Source organism: Saccoglossus kowalevskii, chromosome 15 (assembly GCF_978046115.1).
Source record: "Saccoglossus kowalevskii chromosome 15, keSacKowa6.1, whole genome shotgun sequence".
Taxonomy (NCBI): domain Eukaryota; kingdom Metazoa; phylum Hemichordata; class Enteropneusta; family Harrimaniidae; genus Saccoglossus; species Saccoglossus kowalevskii.
The window spans coordinates 22,944,145-22,966,554 of NC_140655.1; the positions used below are offsets into that span (position 1 = coordinate 22,944,145).

The 22,410-nt window shown below is 36.1% G+C and overlaps 1 protein-coding gene across 1 annotated transcript; it reads left to right on the plus strand.

Moving 5' to 3' along the window:
• The first annotated feature begins 5,354 nt into the window (after nt 1-5,354).
• On the plus strand, nt 5,355-22,384 carry LOC100377009 (uncharacterized). Its single transcript, XM_078012580.2, has 8 exons — nt 5,355-5,427; nt 9,032-9,330; nt 11,060-11,184; nt 11,298-11,460; nt 18,339-18,527; nt 19,044-19,255; nt 20,771-20,881; nt 21,995-22,384. Exons 2-8 carry the CDS (start codon nt 9,090-9,092, stop codon nt 22,241-22,243), a joined length of 1,290 nt encoding a protein of 429 aa, XP_077868706.2. The 5' UTR covers nt 5,355-5,427; nt 9,032-9,089; the 3' UTR covers nt 22,244-22,384.
• Nucleotides 22,385-22,410: the final 26 nt, after the last annotated feature.

Here is a 22,410-nt window from a genome sequence, read left to right on the forward strand (position 1 = left end):
GTATCAGAGGTGATGTTTTTTTCTCAGTGAATAAATCGGTGGCGCTACTTTTCAATTATAGGTGAATTCTAAACAGTCAGTTTGCCAAATTATGCATATCCTGTTGTTCATCATAGGCTCTGTGTTTGTTGGTGTTATGTCTGTGGATTAATAGAATGTGGGTTTTTGGTCTGTCGGTTCATGGTCAGTTCGTTTATGGTTTGTTGATTTACGTGGGCGTATGGTTTGTGGGTTTATTCTGTAGTAGGTTTATGGCCTGCAATGGTTTTACGATCTTCGTGTGTATTGTCCGGGTGTACAGGTGGGGGCTTTATGGGCTTTGGGTTTATGATTTGTTGGTTTATAGTCTGTGGGTTTAAGGTTAGTGGGTTATGATTTGTGGGTTTATTGTTTGAAGGTAATGATTTGTGGGTGTATGGTCCGCGGAGTATGGTTTGGGGTTTATGGGATAATTGTCTGTTAGTTTACTGTATCTTACATTTATTCTACCGTATTCTATACTATATAAATATATGGCAAAGGAATCCTATGCACTGAACACAAGGGTGAAATATTTTAAAACTTCAAGGCAACTAAACATGATAGAAAATGACTCGTTTCTACTGTTCACATCCATCCATGTTTGCAGAGTGCCTACCAATCTTTCTGAGCCAGCTTTTATAAAATCTTTTATAAAATTAGACTTTCAATGAACAGATGGGTAATATGGAGGTATGCGGGTGGCGGTAATGTTTAAACCAACAGTATAATGCCACGGACGATGCAGCAAATCGGCCATAATATCTCTTTAAAAATCTTAAAGAAGGATAAAAACAATAAACATACTTGAGTGATGATTCAGTAATATTTGTAGATTGTTCAACACCTAGTTCAGATTTGCGTCTAACGTCCATTTGCTGTATCATTGAATTCTATTGATTTTATTGGAAGAAACGGGATCACTCAAGTCCCGACTTCGTTGGGGAGTTCATATTGTTACTGCACGATTCCTACACTCGACGCCAACAACAACATCCTTTGGAAACTGCAAAGGTGTGTACAGTAGTATACCTATATTATTCACATACGCTAGAAAAGGACTTGGTCAAGTGATGTGTACATTTATTTATTGTGTAGCTATGGTGTATCCGTTCCGCTTCTCTTTTGAATACACTATGAGTTAAATTGACTGGAGCCTATTTATAGTCGAGCATAGTACTATTTTACAATACGAGAGTTGAGACAGTCAGGCCTTGGAGTCGCAATTCAATAGTTGTCATGTGAGTGTTCTCACTTCCTCTAAGATACAAATTGTTTTACGCTGAAATGTGCATTACAATGGTAACATATTGCCAATATTATCTTGTGATTTGCATATAATTACAGTGTGGTGGTTTGTTCATTGTCAGAGACCGTAAAGACTAGTCCAGTCGATGATCCAGACTGTCAAGTAGAAATTGACAAAGTACTGGTAAAAGAAAAGAAAATTACTCTTTACATAGCGAAAAGTAATCTATAAGTTTTAGATATAAACATGAAGAAAATAATTTGTATATAATAATATAAACGAACTACTGGTACAACGAATTTATATGCAGAAGAAAAGAAAATAATGCAGAGAAGGAATTTAACAAAGCAAATAATGTTTTATTTCGTATTTAAATTTGTTTCTGTTTTTGATATTTTTGAGGGAGTCTGGAAGTGAATTCCAGTGTTTTACTGCAGCAAATTTAAAATTATGCTGTGAAACTGTAAGTTGAGCAACATGAATTAGTGTGTTGTAAAGTAGGATGAGAATTGATCTGGGAACATAGTAACGAATGAGAGATATAATGCCCACTTTGGGACTAATGGTTTTCACGATTTTTCAATACGAGAATTCCAATTCAGGCATGGGTCAATAGTTACTCCGAGTTAAGTGGCTTTAGACACGCCCTCTATCAACGTATCATTTTCATCCTATATTGAAATAAAAACATGTTTCGTCAACGTATTCCTTAATTTTAACTGTCAAAGTATTCAATAACGCATGGAGATGCTTTCTAGTTTTCTACAATGTGTACGCTTACTGCCCATTCCCAAAGCATCGGCTGATTTCTATCGTTGGTGGCGTGGTTGAGGTCCAGCATCCGTCAGTGTTTGGAGAATGGTCACTATCATGTAGAGTTCAAAGGAATCTGTTTCACACAGTACTTTTTATTATTCAATTATTATTTTTTTTAGTTACGCGCCCTGGCAACGAAGTTCCTCCGTGAAGTCAAGTGTGAACGCGTCAACTTGTTTTCCGAAGCGATAACTAAGCGTTTGCTTGTGTTGTCGTTGTGCATATATTAAAGTGCGGCAGTCGTCGTGCCGCGTCCTGTTCGATATGGGACTCATAGCGACGTATACAACGCGTGTAAAATACATTGTTTATTTACATGAAATTTGAACACGCGCTACGCGACGACCACCGCGCTTTAAAACGCTCTTAGGCATTATTTGTAAATCACTGACGACTGTAGGCTAAAGGTTTTAAAAAAAGCAAAAAAAAAAAAAAGCAATATTGATATTATGATCGGCTTTTCATTTGCTTCGTGACAACTTTTCAACGCTAGAGGGTGCGACTGATTGACAAAGCTTACTGTAGAAAAAACAAATATTTACTACATTTCAATTTCACCAGATTTGATAACGCTGCTAAATTTACTAGATTGAAGATTCATAGATTTCTTGGGAAAACAATTCATTTTATTTTGTTGACTTTGCATACTCATTGGGATTTTACTTTTAGTGCAATTTGCGATATCCTACCATATTAGGAAATACGATTTCCAAATATGGAATGATTACGCGCGTAAGCGTCCTCTAATAATAAAAAACAAATATGGCTGCCACCAGAGTTTGACCGCATTCCACAAAAGATGTTCGCTGATTCTGCTCTAAACATTTTTGATTTCGGCATTCCAATAGTGTATCCTTGAAGGGAAAAGATGTATAATAATAAGATTATTATGAGAATACCTCAACACATGCACTCAGACAGTACGCCGCGCATCGACCTCCGCTGCGCGTCGGTTGATACTCCAGCTGTACTGTCTTCGTGCATACTTTCAGGCATCCTCATAATAAATTCATGGTACTATGCCCAAGGTATCAATGAAATGTAGATAACAATACGCAGACTGGATGTGATACGTTGAAAAACATCCGTCAACAAACAAGCTCTCTAATTGGTCCGACTGTTTGGTGTTGAGTTGGGTCAGCCAATCAGGCACACTCTTGTGCGTAGCTTCTCATTGACTCCAATCGCGTTTTTCATTAAATCAAAATTATAATGGCGAGGTTTTAATTTGCATTTTAGTGATTTGTCGACGTTGAACTGTCAAAACTACATGCGTATTTAATGCTTTCAAATGCATGCGTTAAAGTTATTTATAGCTACAGAACATCCTCTGAAGATACAATAAAACATTTTACTATCTATCGCATATGGCGCACTTTACCGTTGCTCTATAAAGCTCTCTCGCTGGATCGAGGGAGAGTGCGTTAATTAAATACTAACACACGTTTGAGAGGGTATATCACGATCTTTGCCTGTCCAAGGGATGGTGGTCATTGATGATGCCAAGCCGAAGGCGATGGCATCGATATAATCAACATTTATGGCCTTGAGCAACAGCCCAAGGGCAGACATGGTTACTGTGGTTCACTATAGGAAATGTTGGGTGTTTGTTTTTCTCTCCCATTTGTACGTTACAGTCTTTGCACAAATTATTTTTTCCCTTGAGATGGGTGTGTTTTGTTGTGTTTCTATACATTTTAACCACCTCATAGCCAGGTTGTAATACATGCGTTAATCGTGATTGACATAGAGCAATTCTTACTAATCTTTTGCCTATCACGTATCATCTAAGAGACAACACTAGCCTTACACCGGCGTATTTTCAAACCGTTTACAACCTTATATAGTTCTACTATTGTCGCGTCTCAGACAGAAAAAAAAACATCAAGCAAAGCGTGATGGTCAAAGAACACAATGCCGAAAGGGTTTGCATCTATTGTGAATATATATAACGCAATAATGATGGCATAGAATTAACACATTATCAGAGAAACAACAACAACAACAACAACAACAACAACAACAAAACTGTAACACAAAACTTTGTAAATGAATGTTTAGCATGTTTAATATTTGTTGTGGTTACAATAATAATAAATGGAACGTTTGTCAGATCGATAATCGATAATGTATGTCGAGTTCAGCCCATATTAGCTGTCAAAATATGTGATTAAATATGGTTACCGTGAAAATGAATGCTTCTCAATTTCGAGATCTTAAAAATACAATGTGTGATACCTACTTTTGTACAAGTGTGTTGAATTTATTTGGTATTCCCTACTAGCTTTTCGCCCCTAACAATAACCAATCACGTCAAACAGTTATTATATATACATATGAACACAACGACAAGCACATATGAAGCCCACCAGTACACTTCTTTGTCTGTTCGCAATACAATTCTTATGAAATTTTACAAATAAATGTTATACAAGACACAAATTATTTATTCATCTAGAAACTCTTTGCGTGAAATACTTCATATCCGAATATTGCTTTGTGTTGTGGCAATTTCTTTTACGAAAACACTATATTCACGCCCTATAGTGGCGACGATTCTTGTTTCAAGTTTCAGTACGATATAATGGATAGTGAGTAACACTTTGATCACATGACATCGTAAAAAAATGTTTTTGGAAATTTTTTGTTTCAGGGGCAGTGGGCAATTTTTTTATCTCCGAAATTTTCGACCGCACACAATTGGTTCAGGTTTAATCAATTTGTCAACAGATGGCGCTGTGCTGAGTGACGGAGTAAGTGAAACTTTGTAACGTTAAACTCGGGGACAAAAACATTAACCAAAATTGTGTGTGTGTTTCCAGTCCGTTACATACCGGCACTGTGACGAGTTATCTACTAGGAACAATAGATACAACTCGTGCAACGAGCTCGTGTACGACGAGTGAAAATCCGCTGTATGTTGTCAACTTACTCCTTCGTCTGAGTTACGACCCAACTTGACATTGACAAAAAAACACTTAATTGGGGGGTCATTATTTTGGCCGCCCGTTATGCGTTGTGTGTACTCTTCGTGAAACTTTCTTGGAAAAAAGATCAAAAACATATATTTTAGTCTTCTCAATAGTAGGAATGATACAATGCGGCATGTTTTCTTTTGTTTTGTCATCCCACAATGTTGCTGCGGTTCCGTAGCTCTTTGGTGTGTACGTCCATGCTATATTCAAGGTTCGGTTACCCAAGTTTTAGCCAACTGCCCCGGAATTAGATGTTGCCATAGCCTTAAATATAGGTGACAAGTGAGGGCGCTCTTCAACCAGGAAGTATTCTCACTGGGGATTTCCTCCGACGACTCGTTCATTATTTTAGTCGTATCTGTGTTGGAGGTATGTATTGGACTTTTCTTTTTACTCAGACCATAGTTTAGTTTAAAGATCCTTCAAGTGTGTTTAGGTATGGCGATGAGGTAGTATCAGATCATTTACTTTTCGGAAACAGTCCTAATCCGGTTATTCAAGAATAATGTTACCATGGAGGTAAACAAACCTCCATGCTGTTATCGACTGCACAATCACACACACACAAATACAACCTTAAATCTAATTCTGATATAACTTGCTCATCAATAATATCAGTACGGATGTAGTAGATAGATAAACATTTTGTGACATCAATGTGTTATTTCAACGGTGTTAGGGTGCCCGGCCGATAACTACTAATTTTGGTGAACCCTGAAATATTCAAAGGGCAGTAGTCATCGCGCCACGCATGTGCGAGAAATATGGGTCTCATATAAACAAATATGGCGACTTTGACTGTTGCACAGATCAACGAGTACAAACCTCAGACCATTAATAAATGTATTAGTGGTCTGAATACAAATCGAGACGTTACCAAGCATTAATTGGGTATTTTTTAGGTGATTGAAAGGTATTAAAGGAGTCACCGGCGGTAATTAGTGCAAGTAGCACCCACGTCAAACCTCATACTTGTGATTTCCATCAGAAAACCGCATTGGGTTGTGGGAAAATCAATGTTTATCAACACAAATGTCGCAGCACGACGACCACTGCCCTTTAACAGTTCCGCCTGTTTGTTTAGTATTTCAGCTTAGAACTTTGTGTTTTTGAGAAATTTCTGTTTAAAAGCTAGAGTCATTGCTCCACATTATGTTCAATATAGGCCACATATGCTGTGTATCCAAAACATGTGATATGGGCCCCATGGGCTGTGTATCCAAAACATATGATATGGACCCCATAGGCTGTGTATCCTAAACATGTGACATGGACCCTATAGGCTGTGTATCCAAAACATGTGATATGGGCCCTATAGGCTGTGTATCCAAAACATGTGATATGGACCCTATAGGCTGTGTATCCAAAACATGTGATATGGACCCCATAGGCTGTGTATCCTAAATATGTGACATGGACCCTATAGGCTGTGTATCCAAAACATGTGATATGGGCCCCATAGGCTGTGTATCCAAAACATGTGATATGGGCCCCATAGGCTGTGTATCCAAAACATGTGATTTGGACCCCATAGGCTGTGTATCCAAAACATGTGATATATGGACCCTATAGGCTGTGTATCCAAAACATGTGATATGGCCCCATAGGCTGTGTATCCAAAACATGTTATATGGACCCTATAGGCTATGTATACAAAACATGTGATATGAGCCCCATAGGCTATGTCTCCAAAACATGTGATATGGGCCCCATAGGCTGTGTATCCAAAACATGTGATATTGACCCCATAGGATGTGTATCCAAAACATGTGATATGGACCCCATAGGCTGTGTCTCCAAAACATGTGATATGGGCCCCATAGGCTATGTATACAAAATATGTGATATGGGCCCATAGGCTGTGTATCCAAAACATGTGATATGGGCCCCATAGGCTGTGTATCCAAAACATGTGATATGGGGCCCCATAGGCTGTGTATCCAAAACATGTGATATGGACCCCATAGGCTGTGTATCCAAAACATGTGATATGAACCCCATAGGCTGTGTATCCAAAACATGTGATATGGACCCTACAGGCTGTGTATCCAAAACATGTGATATGGGCCCCATAGGCTGTGTATCCAAAACATGTGATATGGGGCCCCATAGGCTGTGTATCCAAAACATGTGATATGGACCCCATAGGCTGTGTATCCAAAACATGTGATATTGGCCCCATAGGCTGTGTATTCAAAACATGTGATATGGGCCCCATAGGCTGTGTATCCAAAACATGTGATATGGACCCCATAGGCTGTATATCCAAAACATGTGATATGGACCCCATAGGCTGTGTATCCAAAACATGTGATATGGACCCCATAAGCTGTTTATCCAAAACATGTGATATGGACCCCATAGGCTGTGTATCCAAAACATGTGATATGGACCCCATAGGCTGTGTATCCAAAACATGTGATATGGACCCCATAGGCTGTGTATCCAAAACATGTGATATGGACCCTATAGGCTGTGTATCCAAAACATGTGATATGGGCCCCATAGGCTGTGTATCCAAAACATGTGATATGGGCCCCATAGGCTGTGTATCCAAAACATGTGATATGGACCCCATAGGCTGTGTATCCAAAACATGTGATATGGACCCTATAGGCTGTGTATCCAAAACATGTGATATGGGCCCCATAGGCTGTGTATCCAAAACATGTGATATGGGCCCCATAGGCTGTGTATCCAAAACATGTGATATGGACCCCATAGGCTGTGTATCCAAAACATGTGATATGGACCCCATAGGCTGTGTATCCAAAACATGTGATATGGACCCCATAGGCTGTGTATCCAAAACATGTGATATGGACCCCATAGGCTGTGTATCCAAAACATGTGATATGGACCCCATAGGCTGTGTATTCAAAACATGTGATATGGGCCCCATAGGCTGTGTATCCAAAACATGTGATATGGACCCCATAGGCTGTGTATCCAAAACATGTGATATGGACCCCATAGGCTGTGTATTCAAAACATGTGATATGGGCCCCATAGGCTGTGTATCCAAAACATGTGATATGGACCCCATAGGCTGTGTATCCAAAACATGTGATATAGACCCCATAGGCTGTGAATCCAAAACATGTGATATGGGCCCCATAGGCTGTGTATCCAAAACATGTGATATGGACCCCATAGGCTGTGTATCCAAAACATGTTATATGGACCCTATAGGCTGTGTATTCAAAACATGTGATATGGACCCCATAGGCTGTGTATCCGAAACATGTGATATGGACCCCATAGGCTGTGTATTCAAAACATGTGATATGGGCCCCATAGGCTGTGTATCCAAAACATGTGATATGGACCCCATAGGCTGTGTATCCAAAACATGTGATATAGACCCCATAGGCTGTGTATCCAAAACATGTGATATGGGCCCCATAGGCTGTGTATCCAAAACATGTGATATGGACCCCATAGGCTGTGTATCCAAAACATGTGATATAGACCCCATAGGCTGTGTATCCAAAACATGTGATATGGACCCCATAGGCTGTGTATCCAAAACATGTGATATGGGCCCCATAGGCTGTGTATCCAAAACATGTGATATGGACCCCATAGGCTGTGTATCCAAAACATGTGATATAGACCCCATAGGCTGTGTATCCAAAACATGTGATATGGGCCCCATAGGCTGTGTATCCAAAACATGTGATATGGACCCCATAGGCTGTGTATCCAAAACATGTGATATAGACCCCATAGGCTGTGTATCCAAAACATGTGATATGGACCCCATAGGCTGTGTATCCAAAACATGTGATATGGACCCCATAGGCTGTGTATCCAAAACATGTGATATGGACCCCATAGGCTGTGTATCCAAAACATGTGATATAGACCCCATAGGCTGTGTATCCAAAACATGTGATATGGACCCCATAGGCTGTGTATCCAAAACATGTGCGAAATGACTGCAACATTTTAACTGAAATTATTTCTAAAGATTAAATTTGCAGAAGCTGAATACAGTTTCTCCAGTACAGATATTCAAAGTTTCAATTATGGATCCTACAGTGCAGAAGAGAAAGCAGCTGGCATTGTCTGCAGCATTAGGATGTCTACAAAATCTGTGCAAAGTTTCTGAAAACAAAGCCTATTATCGAGAGCCAGAAAGGAATGCATTAAAATGGCTGGACATTTACAAAGGATCTCCCGATGAAGTAAGACGTATAATGTCTCTGTTGATTCTGTCTTATATCATTGATCCAGAAACGGAAACTGACTTGGTATTTGATACCGAAGGTGGGTTAATTGCTTTAAAATACTTTAATTTCGCTTGGAATTAATTTTCACTACTTTCCCTGAAGGAATGATTCAGTGAAAATAAAATCCAGCGAATATATCTTTTATTCTATATTGTACATCTGACAGGTCAAAAATCAGTGAAAATTAATTCCATACAAAACACCCACAAAGTTTTTTCAGCGAATATTAATTCCAGCTAAAATAAAGTATTTAGAGTATGACTTGATTTGAATAAAAAAAATGTTAGCACTCAAATTCTTAGAGATAATATAACATTATTGTAACTGTATAAAAATAATAAATATAAAAAGTTATTTCATTGTAAAAGGTAAGTGTTAGCGTAATAGGTTCAACATTGGTACTAAAGCATCATATATTCTTCAATGGTCATTGTGACTACATCCATTCGTATTGTCCTATATACCACCCATGGAAACATTTATCCGTGTGTATTTACACAAAATTAGAATGTATTCAAAAACATACAGCTATGTAGTGACCAATGCCATTTAATACTTCTTCAGATGAAATTGTTTAATGTATATTGCAGTAGAAACATGGTTTGCTATTACAGGCATAAATACTAGTACATTTGTCATATAGCAATTAAACTTTGCAATTTACTGTAAAATGATTAATTTTGTGTTTAAAGCTGGCTGATTTAGCATTTCAGGCATATTCAGTGAGTTTTAAATTCACGGTTTTATCATTTAGATAATGTGTTCTATGCTAAATTTTACATATTCACTGGGTTTTAATTTAGCGCATTTTCCAGACAGCAAAATAAGCAAAATTGAAACCCAGTAAATAATTAACCCTTTTACAGTCATACACAATGATGTTTGCTTCTAACCTCACAATTAGCTTGTACATTTTTAAATTATTTTTGTATAAATCTATCAATTTTGGAATTTTTTTATATTGTAATAAAAGTTATGGTATACAGGACGTTTCATTATAGCACAGTTACTAAAAATTAACTATGATTATAGGCAGTTATGTTTCATATATACAATGTTTATATTTTTTTTAAATTTAATTAATGGTTGAAAACAACTTGAAATGATGACAATGCCCTAGTGGCTAAATATCACCTGTGAAGAATTCTATAATTAAATCTACCTAAAAATAAATATTTTTTACAATTTGAAAGTTTGATTTACAAGTTGTAATATCAAAAATAAAGATCTGTGAATGATTAGATTAAAGTCGATGAATACATTTTAATGTGATACCTGTGGCACTTTATTTGATCGTGGTTGAAAAAAATACTTGTCGTTACCAAAGGTCTTCTCTAGCCAATGAATACTCTTTCTGCACATTTGAATGTAGTCCAAGAGTTTTCCTGGGTTAATGTTTTATAAATTTTCATAAGAAAACGTTTATGCCTTTTTGAAATTTTTTGTGTAGGTCATTCACTCCCACTTATATCAATTAACTTTGCTTTTATGTGATTGTTGGTGCATCATTGTCACACATTCTTATACATGTGGCTCCCCCACGGTACCATTTATATTTGGTATTAATTTCAATTTCATTAAGATTAATTATAAAAGCACAAAACATCAATCTGCGTAATACAGAAATTAAAGGTGGAAATTTACTGCATTGTTGTTTTATTTGAAAAGCCATACATTCCTCATCAACCTATAAATAGGATGAACCTTATATATAATATATAATATATATATAATTAATTTTCAACTTTTAAAATTTTCTTATTTAGGTATTATAGATATTTTGAAGTCTAAATTGGCAGAAAGAGTTCTTGGTCAGTCAAATGAATTTTCAACTCATGAACTTATTGAAGGACTTGAGAAACTGTCAGTGAATGCTGATAACAAGGCAAAGGTGAGAGTTCAACTTTACTTCTGTTAAATGCTAGCTGATTGATTGATACCTGAAGTTTTCAAACCACAATTAAGTCAATAATTTTATTCAAAACTGTGTTAATTCTTTTGCAGATTATCAGTCAATCTTTAGAATTTATTCAAACTGTATTGTTGACTGGAAGTGAGAAAGAAAGGAGGTGTGCCAATAAAGCCCTGAAAACACTGGGATATGATGCAGAAGAATTTTTACCAGTACAGAGCAAAAAAACTGAAGAAGATCCATCTGAAAAAGAAGGTTAGTGTAATTACACATTGATCTTTCAGTTTAGGCTAATAGTTTCTTCATAAATTTCTACTAGTGTTCATTTTAGACATTTTTAACTGTACTAGTGTTCAGTTTAAACAGGTTTCATTATACTAGTGTTCAGTTTAGACAGGTTTTATTTTACTAGTGTTCAATTTAAACAGGTTTTCCTGTAATAGTGTGAAGATCAGACAGGTCTCATTGTATGAGTGTTTCTTCATAGATTTCTACTAGTGTTCATTTTAGACATGTTTAACTGTACTAGTGTTCAGTTTGGACAGGTATGGCTGTACTAGTGTTCAGTTTAGACAGGCTTCATTGCACTAGTGTTCAGTTTGGACAGGTTTCATTTTGCTAGTGTTCACTTTAGACAGGTTTGACTTTACTAGTGTTTAGTTTAGACAGGCTTCATTGTATTAGTGTTCAGTTTGGACAGGTTTCATTTTGCTAGTGTTCACTTTAAACAGGGTTTCCTGTAATAGTGTAAAGATCAGACATGCAATGTACATGTGTTTAGGCCAGGTTTCACTGTCTGTTCAGTTCAGACAGGTTTTATTGTACTGGTATTCAGTTTAGACAGGTTTCATTGTACTAGTGTTAAGATTAGACTGGTCTCACTGTACTAGTGTTCATTTTAAAAGGTTTAATTGTACTTGTGTTCAGATTAGTCAGGTCTCATTGTACTAGTGTCCAGTTTAGAAAGGTTTAATTGTACTATTGTTAAGTTTAGACAGGTTTGACTGTAATAGGGTTCAGTTTAGACAGGTTTAACTTTACCAGGATTCAGTTTAGACAGGTTTGACTGTACTAGTGTTCAGTTTAGACAGGTGTGACTGTACTAGTGTTCAGTTTAGACAGATTTGACTGTACTAGGCTTCAGTTTAGACAGGTTTGACTGTACTAGTGTTCAGTTTAGACAGGTTTGACTGTACTAGTGTTCAGTTTAGACAGGTTTGACTGTACTAGTGTTCAGTTTATACAGGTTTGACTGTACTAGTGTTCAGTTTAGACAGGTTTGACTGTACTAATGTTCAGTTTAGACAGGTTTGACTTTACCAGGGTTCAGTTTGGACAGGTTTAACTGTACTAATGTTCAGTTTAGACAGGTTTGACTGTACATGGGTTCATTTTAGACAGGTTTGACTTTACTAGTGTTCAGTTTTAACAGTTTTGACTGTACTAGTGTTCAGTTTAGACAGGTTTGACTGTACTAGTGTTCAGTTTAGACAGGTTTGACAGTACTAGTGCTCATTTTAGACAGGTTTGACTTTACTAGTGTTTAGTTTAGACAGGTTTGACTGTACTAGTGTTCAGTTTAGACAGGTTTGACTGTACATGGGTTCAGTTTTAACAGGTTTGATTGTACTAATGTTCAGTTTAGACTGGTTTGACTGTACTAGTGTTCAGTTTAGACAGGTTTGACTGTACCAGGGTTCAGTTTAGACAGGTTTGGCTGTACTAGTGTTCAGTTTAGACAGGTTTGGCTGTACTAGTGTTCAGTTTAGACAGGTTTGACTGTACTAGTGTTCAGTTTAAACAGGTTTGACTGTACTAGTGCTCATTTTAGACAGGTTAGACTTACTAGTGTTCAGTTTAGACAGGTTTGACTGTACTAGTGTTCAGTTTAGACAGGTTTGACTGTACTAGTGTTCAGTTTAGACAGCTTTGACTGTACTAGTGCTCATTTTAGACAGGTTTGACTTTACTAGTGTTCAGTTTAGACAGGTTTGGCTTACTAGTGTTCAGTTTAGACAGGTTTGGCTGTACTAGTGTTCAGTTTAGACAGGTTTGGCTGTACTAGTGTTCAGTTTAGACAGGTTTGACTGTACTAGTGTTCAGTTTAGACAGCTTTGACTGTACTAGTGCTCATTTTATACAGGTTTGACTTTACTAGTGTTCAGTTTTAACAGTTTTGACTGTACTAGTGTTCAGTTTAGACAGGTTTGACTGTACTAGTGTTCAGTTTAGACAGGTTTGACAGTACTAGTGCTCATTTTAGACGGGTTTGACTTTACTAGTGTTTAGTCTAGACAGGTTTGACTGTACTAGTGTTCAGTTTAGACAGGTTTGACTGTACATGGGTTCAGTTTTAACAGGTTTGATTGTACTAATGTTCAGTTTAGACTGGTTTGACTGTACTAGTGTTCAGTTTAGACAGATTTGATTGTACCAGAGTTCAGTTTAGACAGATTTGGCTGTACTAGTGTTCAGTTTAGACAGGCTTGACTGTACTAGTGCTCAGTTTAGACAGGTTTGACAGTACTAGTGCTCATTTTAGACAGGTTTGACTTTACTAGTGTTTAGTTTAGACAGGCTTCATTGTACTAGTGTTCAGTTTGGACAGGTTTCATTTTGCTAGTGTTCACTTTAAACAGGGTTTCCTGTAATAGTGTAAAGGTCAGACATGCAATGTACATGTGTTTAGGCCAGGTTTCACTGTCTGTTCAGTTCAGACAGGTTTTATTGTACTGGTATTCAGTTTAGACAAGTTTCATTGTACTAGTGTTAAGATTAGACTGGTCTCACTGTACTAGTGTTCATTTTAAAATGTTTAATTGTACTTGTGTTCAGATTAGTCAGGTCTCATTGTACTAGTGTCCAGTTAGAAAGGTTTAATTGTACTATTGTTAAGTTTAGACAGGTTTGACTGTAATAGGGTTCAGTTTAGACAGGTTTAACTTTACCAGGATTCAGTTTAGACAGGTTTGACTGTACTAGTGTTCAGTTTGGACAGGTATGGCTGTACTAGTGTTCAGTTTAGACAGGCTTCATTGCACTAGTGTTCAGTTTGGACAGGTTTCATTTTGCTAGTGTTCACTTTAAACAGGGTTTCCTGTAATAGTCTAAAGATCAGACATGCAATGTACATGTGTTTAGGCCAGGTTTCACTGTCTGTTCAGTTCAGACACGTTTTATTGTACTGGTATTCAGTTTAGACAAGTTTCATTGTACTAGTGTTAAGATTAGACTGGTCTCACTGTACTAGTGTTCATTTTAAAAGGTTTAATTGTACTTGTGTTCAGATTAGTCAGGTCTCATTGTACTAGTGTCCAGTTAGAAAGGTTTAATTGTACTATTGTTAAGTTTAGACAGGTTTGACTGTAATAGGGTTCAGTTTAGACAGGTTTGACTTTACCAGGGTTCAGTTTAGACAGGTTTGACTGTACTAGTGTTCAGTTTAGACAGGTGTGACTGTACTAGTGTTCAGTTTAGACAGGTTTGACTGTACTAGGCTTCAGTTTAGACAGGTTTGACTGTACTAGTGTTCAGTTTAGACAGGTTTGACTGTACTAGTGTTCAGTTTAGACAGGTTTGACTGTACTAGTGTTCATTTTATACAGGTTTGACTGTACTAGTGTTCAGTTTAGACAGGTTTGACTGTACTAATGTTCAGTTTAGACAGGTTTGACTTTACCAGGGTTCAGTTTGGACAGGTTTAACTGTACTAAAGTTCAGTTTAGACAGGTTTGACTGTACATGGGTTCATTTTAGACAGGTTTGTCTTTACTAGTGTTCAGTTTTAACAGTTTTGACTGTACTAGTGTTCAGTTTAGACATGTTTGACTGTACTAGTGTTCAGTTTAGACAGGTTTGACAGTACTAGTGCTCATTTTAGACAGGTTTGACTTTACTAGTGTTTAGTTTAGACAGGCTTCATTGTATTAGTGTTCAGTTTGGACAGGTTTCATTTTGCTAGTGTTCACTTTAAACAGGGTTTCCTGTAATAGTGTAATGATCAGACATGCAATGTACATGTGTTTAGGCCAGGTTTCACTGTCTGTTCAGTTCAGACAGGTTTTATTGTACTGGTATTCAATTTAGACAGGTTTCATTGTACTAGTGTTAAGATTAGACTGGTCTCACTGTACTAGTGTTCATTTTAAAAGGTTTAATTGTACTTGTGTTCAGATTAGTCAGGTCTCATTGTACTAGTGTCCAGTTTAGAAAGGTTTAATTGTACTATTGTTAAGTTTAGACAGGTTTGACTGTAATAGGGTTCAGTTTAGACAGGTTTAACTTTACCAGGATTCAGTTTAGACAGGTTTGACTGTACTAGTGTTCAGTTTAGACAGGTGTGACTGTACTAGTGTTCAGTTTAGACAGATTTGACTGTACTAGGCTTCAGTTTAGACAGGTTTGACTGTACTAGTGTTCAGTTTAGACAGGTTTGACTGTACTAGTGTTCAGTTTAGACAGGTTTGACTGTACTAGTGTTCAGTTTATACAGGTTTGACTGTACTAGTGTTCAGTTTAGACAGGTTTGACTGTACTAATGTTCAGTTTAGACAGGTTTGACTTTACCAGGGTTCAGTTTGGACAGGTTTAACTGTACTAATGTTCAGTTTAGACAGGTTTGACTGTACATGGGTTCATTTTAGACAGGTTTGACTGTACTAGTGTTCAGTTTTAACAGTTTTGACTGTACTAGTGTTCAGTTTAGACAGGTTTGACTGTACTAGTGTTCAGTTTAGACAGGTTTGACAGTACTAGTGCTCATTTTAGACAGGTTTGACTTTACTAGTGTTTAGTTTAGACAGGTTTGACTGTACTAGTGTTCAGTTTAGACAGGTTTGACTGTACATGGGTTCAGTTTTAACAGGTTTGATTGTACTAATGTTCAGTTTAGACTGGTTTGACTGTACTAGTGTTCAGTTTAGACAGGTTTGACTGTACCAGAGTTCAGTTTAGACAGGTTTGGCTGTACTAGTGTTCAGTTTAGACAGGTTTGGCTGTACTAGTCTTCAGTTTAGACAGGTTTGACTGTACTAGTGTTCAGTTTAAACAGGTTTGACTGTACTAGTGCTCATTTTAGACAGGTTAGACTTTACTAGTGTTCAGTTTAGACAGGTTTGACTGTACTAGTGTTCAGTTTAGACAGGTTTGACTGTACTAGTGTTCAGTTTAGACAGCTTTGACTGTACTAGTGCTCATTTTAGACAGGTTTGACTTTACTAGTGTTCAGTTTAGACAGGTTTGGCTTACTAGTGTTCAGTTTAGACAGGTTTGACTGTACCAGAGTTCAGTTTAGACAGGTTTGGCTGTACTAGTGTTCAGTTTAGACAGGTTTGACTGTACTAGTGTTCAGTTTAGACAGGTTTGACTGTACTAGTGCTAATTTTATACAGGTTTGACTTTACTAGTGTTCAGTTTTAACAGTTTTGACTGTACTAGTGTTCAGTTTAGACAGGTTTTACTGTACTAGTGTTCAGTTTAGACAGGTTTGACAGTACTAGTGCTCATTTTAGACGGGTTTGACTTTACTAGTGTTTAGTCTAGACAGGTTTGACTGTACTAGTGTTCAGTTTAGACAGGTTTGACTGTACATGGGTTCAGTTTTAACAGGTTTGATTGTACTAATGTTCAGTTTAGACTGGTTTGACTGTACTAGTGTTCAGTTTAGACAGATTTGATTGTACCAGAGTTCAGTTTAGACAGATTTGGCTGTACTAGTGTTCAGTTTAGACAGGCTTGACTGTACTAGTGCTCAGTTTAGACAGGTTTGACAGTACTAGTGCTCATTTTAGACAGTTTGACTTTACTAGTGTTTAGTTTAGACAGGCTTCATTGTACTAGTGTTCAGTTTGGACAGGTTTCATTTTGCTAGTGTTCACTTTAAACAGGGTTTCCTGTAATAGTGTAAAGGTCAGACATGCAATGTACATGTGTTTAGGCCAGGTTTCACTGTCTGTTCAGTTCAGACAGGTTTTATTGTACTGGTATTCAGTTTAGACAGGTTTCATTGTACTAGTGTTAAGATTAGACTGGTCTCACTGTACTAGTGTTCATTTTAAAATGTTTAATTGTACTTGTGTTCAGATTAGTCAGGTCTCATTGTACTAGTGTCCAGTTTAGAAAGGTTTAATTGTACTATTGTTAAGTTTAGACAGGTTTGACTGTAATAGGGTTCAGTTTAGACAGGTTTGACTTTACCAGGGTTCAGTTTAGACAGGTTTGACTGTACTAGTGTTCAGTTTAGACAGGTGTGACTGTACTAGTGTTCAGTTTAGACAGGTTTGACTGTACTAGGCTTCAGTTTAGACAGGTTTGACTGTACTAGTGTTCAGTTTAGACAGGTTTGACTGTACTAGTGTTCAGTTTAGACAGGTTTGACTGTACTAGTGTTCAGTTTATACAGGTTTGACTGTACTAGTGTTCAGTTTAGACAGGTTTGACAGTACTAATGTTCAGTTTAGACAGGTTTGACTTTACCAGGGTTCAGTTTGGACAGGTTTAACTGTACTAATGTTCAGTTTAGACAGGTTTGACTGTACATGGGTTCATTTTAGACAGGTTTGTCTTTACTAGTGTTCAGTTTAGACAGGTTTGACTGTACTAGTGTTCAGTTTAGACAGGTTTGACTGTACTAGTGTTCAGTTTAGACAGGTTTGACTGCACCAGTGTCGAGTTTCACTAATTCACTACATACTGTCAAGATATGATTGTTTTGGGATATGTAGCTCAATATTGTGGAATATCATTTTGACAACAAATGCTGAATTTGATAATACATGTAATAGAATTGTAGGTGAACATAAAAATCATATTTGACTACATGTGTTTTACTTAGGTGCCAAATAAATTGAGAAATTATGATGAATGCTTTGTTATGAACTTACCTTTCCATTAACGATAATGAATGCATATTAAAATAAATTTAGATGTACAATACAGTCTGAGTATAACTCCTAGTCTTTTCATAGTAACTTACTATTTTTAAAGTCAGAATTCTTGTCACCAATAATTCAAAATTATGCTTGTATTATTACCCTAAACATGATAAAATTATTTTTTTGTTGAGTCATTTGCATATTCCGGTATTTTATTTGTATCATTCTTCAAATATTCATTAGCTAATTTTTTTTCTTCAGTTTCCAAGATATTTGTTGATGCTTTGGAGTTTGTACGTGACATGTTGTGTGTATTGGATGCTATGGACAGCTTTGTGTCAGACGAAATGACTCAAATTGTAAACGCCATTGTAACAAATGGGTGTAATAATCTGACCAGAGAAGAACGAGAAGCTGTTGCTGACAGTCTTGTTGACAATGGTATTGCAGGTGAGGACAGAGACAGAGCTTAAAATGCCATAATCTCATCACCTCGTTTTCCATTTGGATTACATATACAATGTTGTTTATTGGCATGAAACTGAGAGTATGAGAGTATGTGCAATTATATCAGTTTATCTCATTGTGTTTTTTGTTAAAAAAAAATTGCATTTTGTGACACTTTTTAAAACCCAGATATTTTAAATAATTCAGAACAAAAATACTCCATCATTAACAAATATATGATTTTTTCAGCCTATGTCACCAGGCTAGATTTTGAGATATTGCAGAATATCTCTGCCATAGGAAGCTATGGTAAAAGTGTTATAATAGTGTCAAAATGGCGACTTTCCACTAAAATACAAACATCATTTTCTCGAGAAAATGGCTGGTGACCCCCAACTTTTATGGGTCAATATCTTCGTATTGCCTTGGAGTACAGTTGCAAAATGAATAAATTCTGGGTATTTTAATTTATGAGTAGGCTTCAACCTTTACATGAATTTATTTTATATCTCAATATAGAGTTATTGATGAAGATTTTGACAGATTTAATAAAGGACAGAGAACTTGTATACAAGGATAACCAGATATTTGCCATATTCTATGGTGTGTTAAGTATTATATGGAACTATAGCGATGCTAGTCTGGTTTTCTCAAGTGCTCTGGGAAAAGAAGGAGTTGTCAAATTTATGTTTGATATCTGCGAATCATATTACATGGATAAGCGTGAGGAGGTAGAGAATCTTTTTTTCAGTTTGTTTATGACAAATGTACATGATTTTGTTTTGAAGATTGAATTCTAAATGGCTGACTGGTAGCCATAGTGTTTTAAAGAATGCCCATATATGACTATATTAATGTATCCCATACATGTCTGGACCAATTAAGTGATGTGATGTATCGCATAACAATCAACTTCAATAACAGTGCTGGATGTGAATAATTAGGGGAACATTTTGAAACTAGTTCAAAATTACAAAAAAAGGAAGCAGAAACTCACATTATTTCAGCAATAATGTAAATATAAGACAAAAACTTATTTTCAGGGTTTTTTTGCTGATCAGTGATCAGGAGCGAGCTAAAAACACTGAGATACTGAAATTTGCATAAATGAGACACTTGTGTTCCAGAATAATTATGAAATGTCGTCCTTTTTAGTGCTAAAAATGCACCAAAATAAAACATTAATTTCTGCATCTTGATGGGAACAGTGACATCACATAATAGAGAGTTTAAGATTTGCGTACGTAACGAGAACGTAACGTGATGTTCTACTTTCGTTTGCGTTACGTTCTCGGGTGTCAGAAAACGATTAAGTACAAGCGCCCACAACGGGAATGTAATTGAAACAGAACCATCTGAACCATGTCAATCCGTCTATCATTGGGCAACCATATTATCCAATAAAATTTGTTATGTCATTTCACGTCCTGAATCAGAATTAGTAGTTAGTTCACAGACATTTGACAGAGCTCTCGCTATTTCCATCCACTCTCTGCTGAGGTCCCAGGCCTGTTTGCCGACGTCTTTCAGCAGATCAATGTCATACGTTTTCAGTGGGTATAAATATCAGCTAAACTGCATCCAATATTTCTTATTTTATCATAAATATACAAAATTACTCTAATATAAAACGTTTTATCAATGTCAGTGAAAATTAATCAAAATTGACAACGAGAAAAGCTCTCGGAAATCAACTACGAGTCAGTCACCTTGATCACGTTCAAAACGACTGCCGTACGACCAGGGAACCAATGACGTCATTGGTTCGCGCGGAGGTCATGCACAAAGCGGTGACGTATCCGTTCTCGTTCCGTTCTCGTATGCGCATCGGAATGTCTCTATTTATTGTCTTGATATAATCACAACAAATATTAATTTCTAATCTGTAAATTTAACTAAAACTGAATTGGCAGAATCAGTAAAATATTTAAATAACCTTAGCTAAACAAGACAGTAAATATTGCTTCTATCAAGCTATACCAGATTTGAATACTTAATTATAAGTTATAATTATAATTTGAAAAATTATGCAAAGCAAATGCAAATGTGGTCAATAAAACATTCAATATTTGCAAATATTGATAATCGTTCCATAATTGCATTTCCTAATATGGTTATCATCATTCTTACAGAAGAAAGATCAAAAACAAAATTCAGATTGAAAGTTGAAAATGTAACTACTGATCTAGTGATTACCTTTGGTAGCAATATTTATAGTACCAATTTTCTGTATATTCACATTTTAGATGTTCCAACTTTCTGCTGCAATGGGAATCAAAAGAGATGATGAAAAAAAAGTAACAAACAATCCTCCACCAAAAAAAGAAGAGACATCAGATGAACAATTAAATGACACGGTGAGTAAGGTAATTATAGACAAGTAGATTCAGATTTGGAACACTTTATGGTTAAATATAAGAGGAACACCAATATATTTTCTGCTCATTTTACCCGACTTCAATTTTTTGTGCTGGCACAATGAGTCAAAAGACTAGTCACAGCCTATATAGGTCACTTAAGGTGGAAGCCTTCTCATAAATTAAAATACCCAGAATTTAATCATTTTGGATTTTGACCTGAAAAAAGTTTGGGGTCACCAGCCCTTTTTTTGAGAAATTAATGGTTGTATTTTAGTGGAAAGTCACCATTTTTTATGATACTTTTCCACAGGCTCCTATGGCAGAGATATTACGCAATATCTAAAAATCTAGCCTGGTGACATAGGCTGAAAAAATCATATAATGTCAATGATGGAGTACATTTGGGGTTTCTGGGTTTTAAAAAGTGTCAAAAAATGATATTGTGTTCTATGGAATTGTTCTAAAAATTGCATTTTACAAGAAATATTAGGACACGTTACTCAAAAAGCTTAACTCTGTAGCACACAAAAAAATGTTATTTCATTGTACCATGAGACATTAGCTTCATGATTGTACATAATAAACTAATGAACATTGTATGCGATTTATGACCAATTTTGTCAAAAATTATGAGTAGACTTCAACCTTAAACACTATATTAATTCTGCTATTTTGTTGAGCAATCCACTTTTTTTAAACTAATTCAGTATTTAATTGATCTATGAGGCAGTATAAGCGTGTGATAGAAATGTTTGTAAGTTAGTTATTCAGAAAACATTAAAAAATATTGACTTCACTTCACATAGGAGCATCTCTAGTTTTGTAGAATTAATTAATTTATAAATAGATTATTATAATTGATTAAATATTGATTAACTGATTAATGACCAACTTCAACTGAAGTGGAACATGATAATAATGTGAAGCCGGTAATATCATGAAGGCATTTTATTTTTTCATTCATTAGGTTTTAATTTCCTCCAAAATAAAATGTCTGTAAACATGTAAAATCACAGTATAACTCATGATTTATAATTATAAACCCAGTGAATATATCTCAAATATCAAAAGCAGTAAAAATCTACACATATTTTTTTTCTAATTCTTCAGCCCCCAAGTGAGGATGAATATTATTTTAAAATAGCACACTCTTCCCAAGATGCAAAGCTGCTGAACAGTTGCAAGACAGCATCAAGGGTAACCTGTGATAGTATAAGAAAGGCAGTCTTCATCAGCAACAAACCATTAGAGACTGGATATTTATTTGAGATACAAGTTGATAAGTTTATTGAGGGTGAACGTTACATTGGTTCACCAGAGTTTGGTAAGTTTGGTAATTGTGAAGTTGTCGAATTTTGATCTAAATTATTATGCCACACCCACATGTGCAAAACAGAGAGTATTTTTTGAGAAAATGGTTAGAAATAATTATGAGAAATATTTGGTTGTATAGTTTCTCATCATTTAATAATATAAATTATTATACATCTGTCACAATAACACCATAAGTTACAGCATGCCATAAT

What these genes read in the sequence shown, in the direction of transcription:
- LOC100377009 (XM_078012580.2), top strand. Translation starts at nt 9,090, where the DNA reads ATGGATCCTACAGTGCAGAAGAGAAAGCAGCTGGCATTGTCTGCAGCA. An exon ending in ACATGGATAAGCGTGAGGAG is followed by an intron (nt 19,256 to 20,770) that starts GTAGAGAATCTT and finishes TTCACATTTTAG; the next exon opens with ATGTTCCAACTTTCTGCTGC. An exon ending in ATGAACAATTAAATGACACG is followed by an intron (nt 20,882 to 21,994) that starts GTGAGTAAGGTA and finishes CTAATTCTTCAG; the next exon opens with CCCCCAAGTGAGGATGAATA.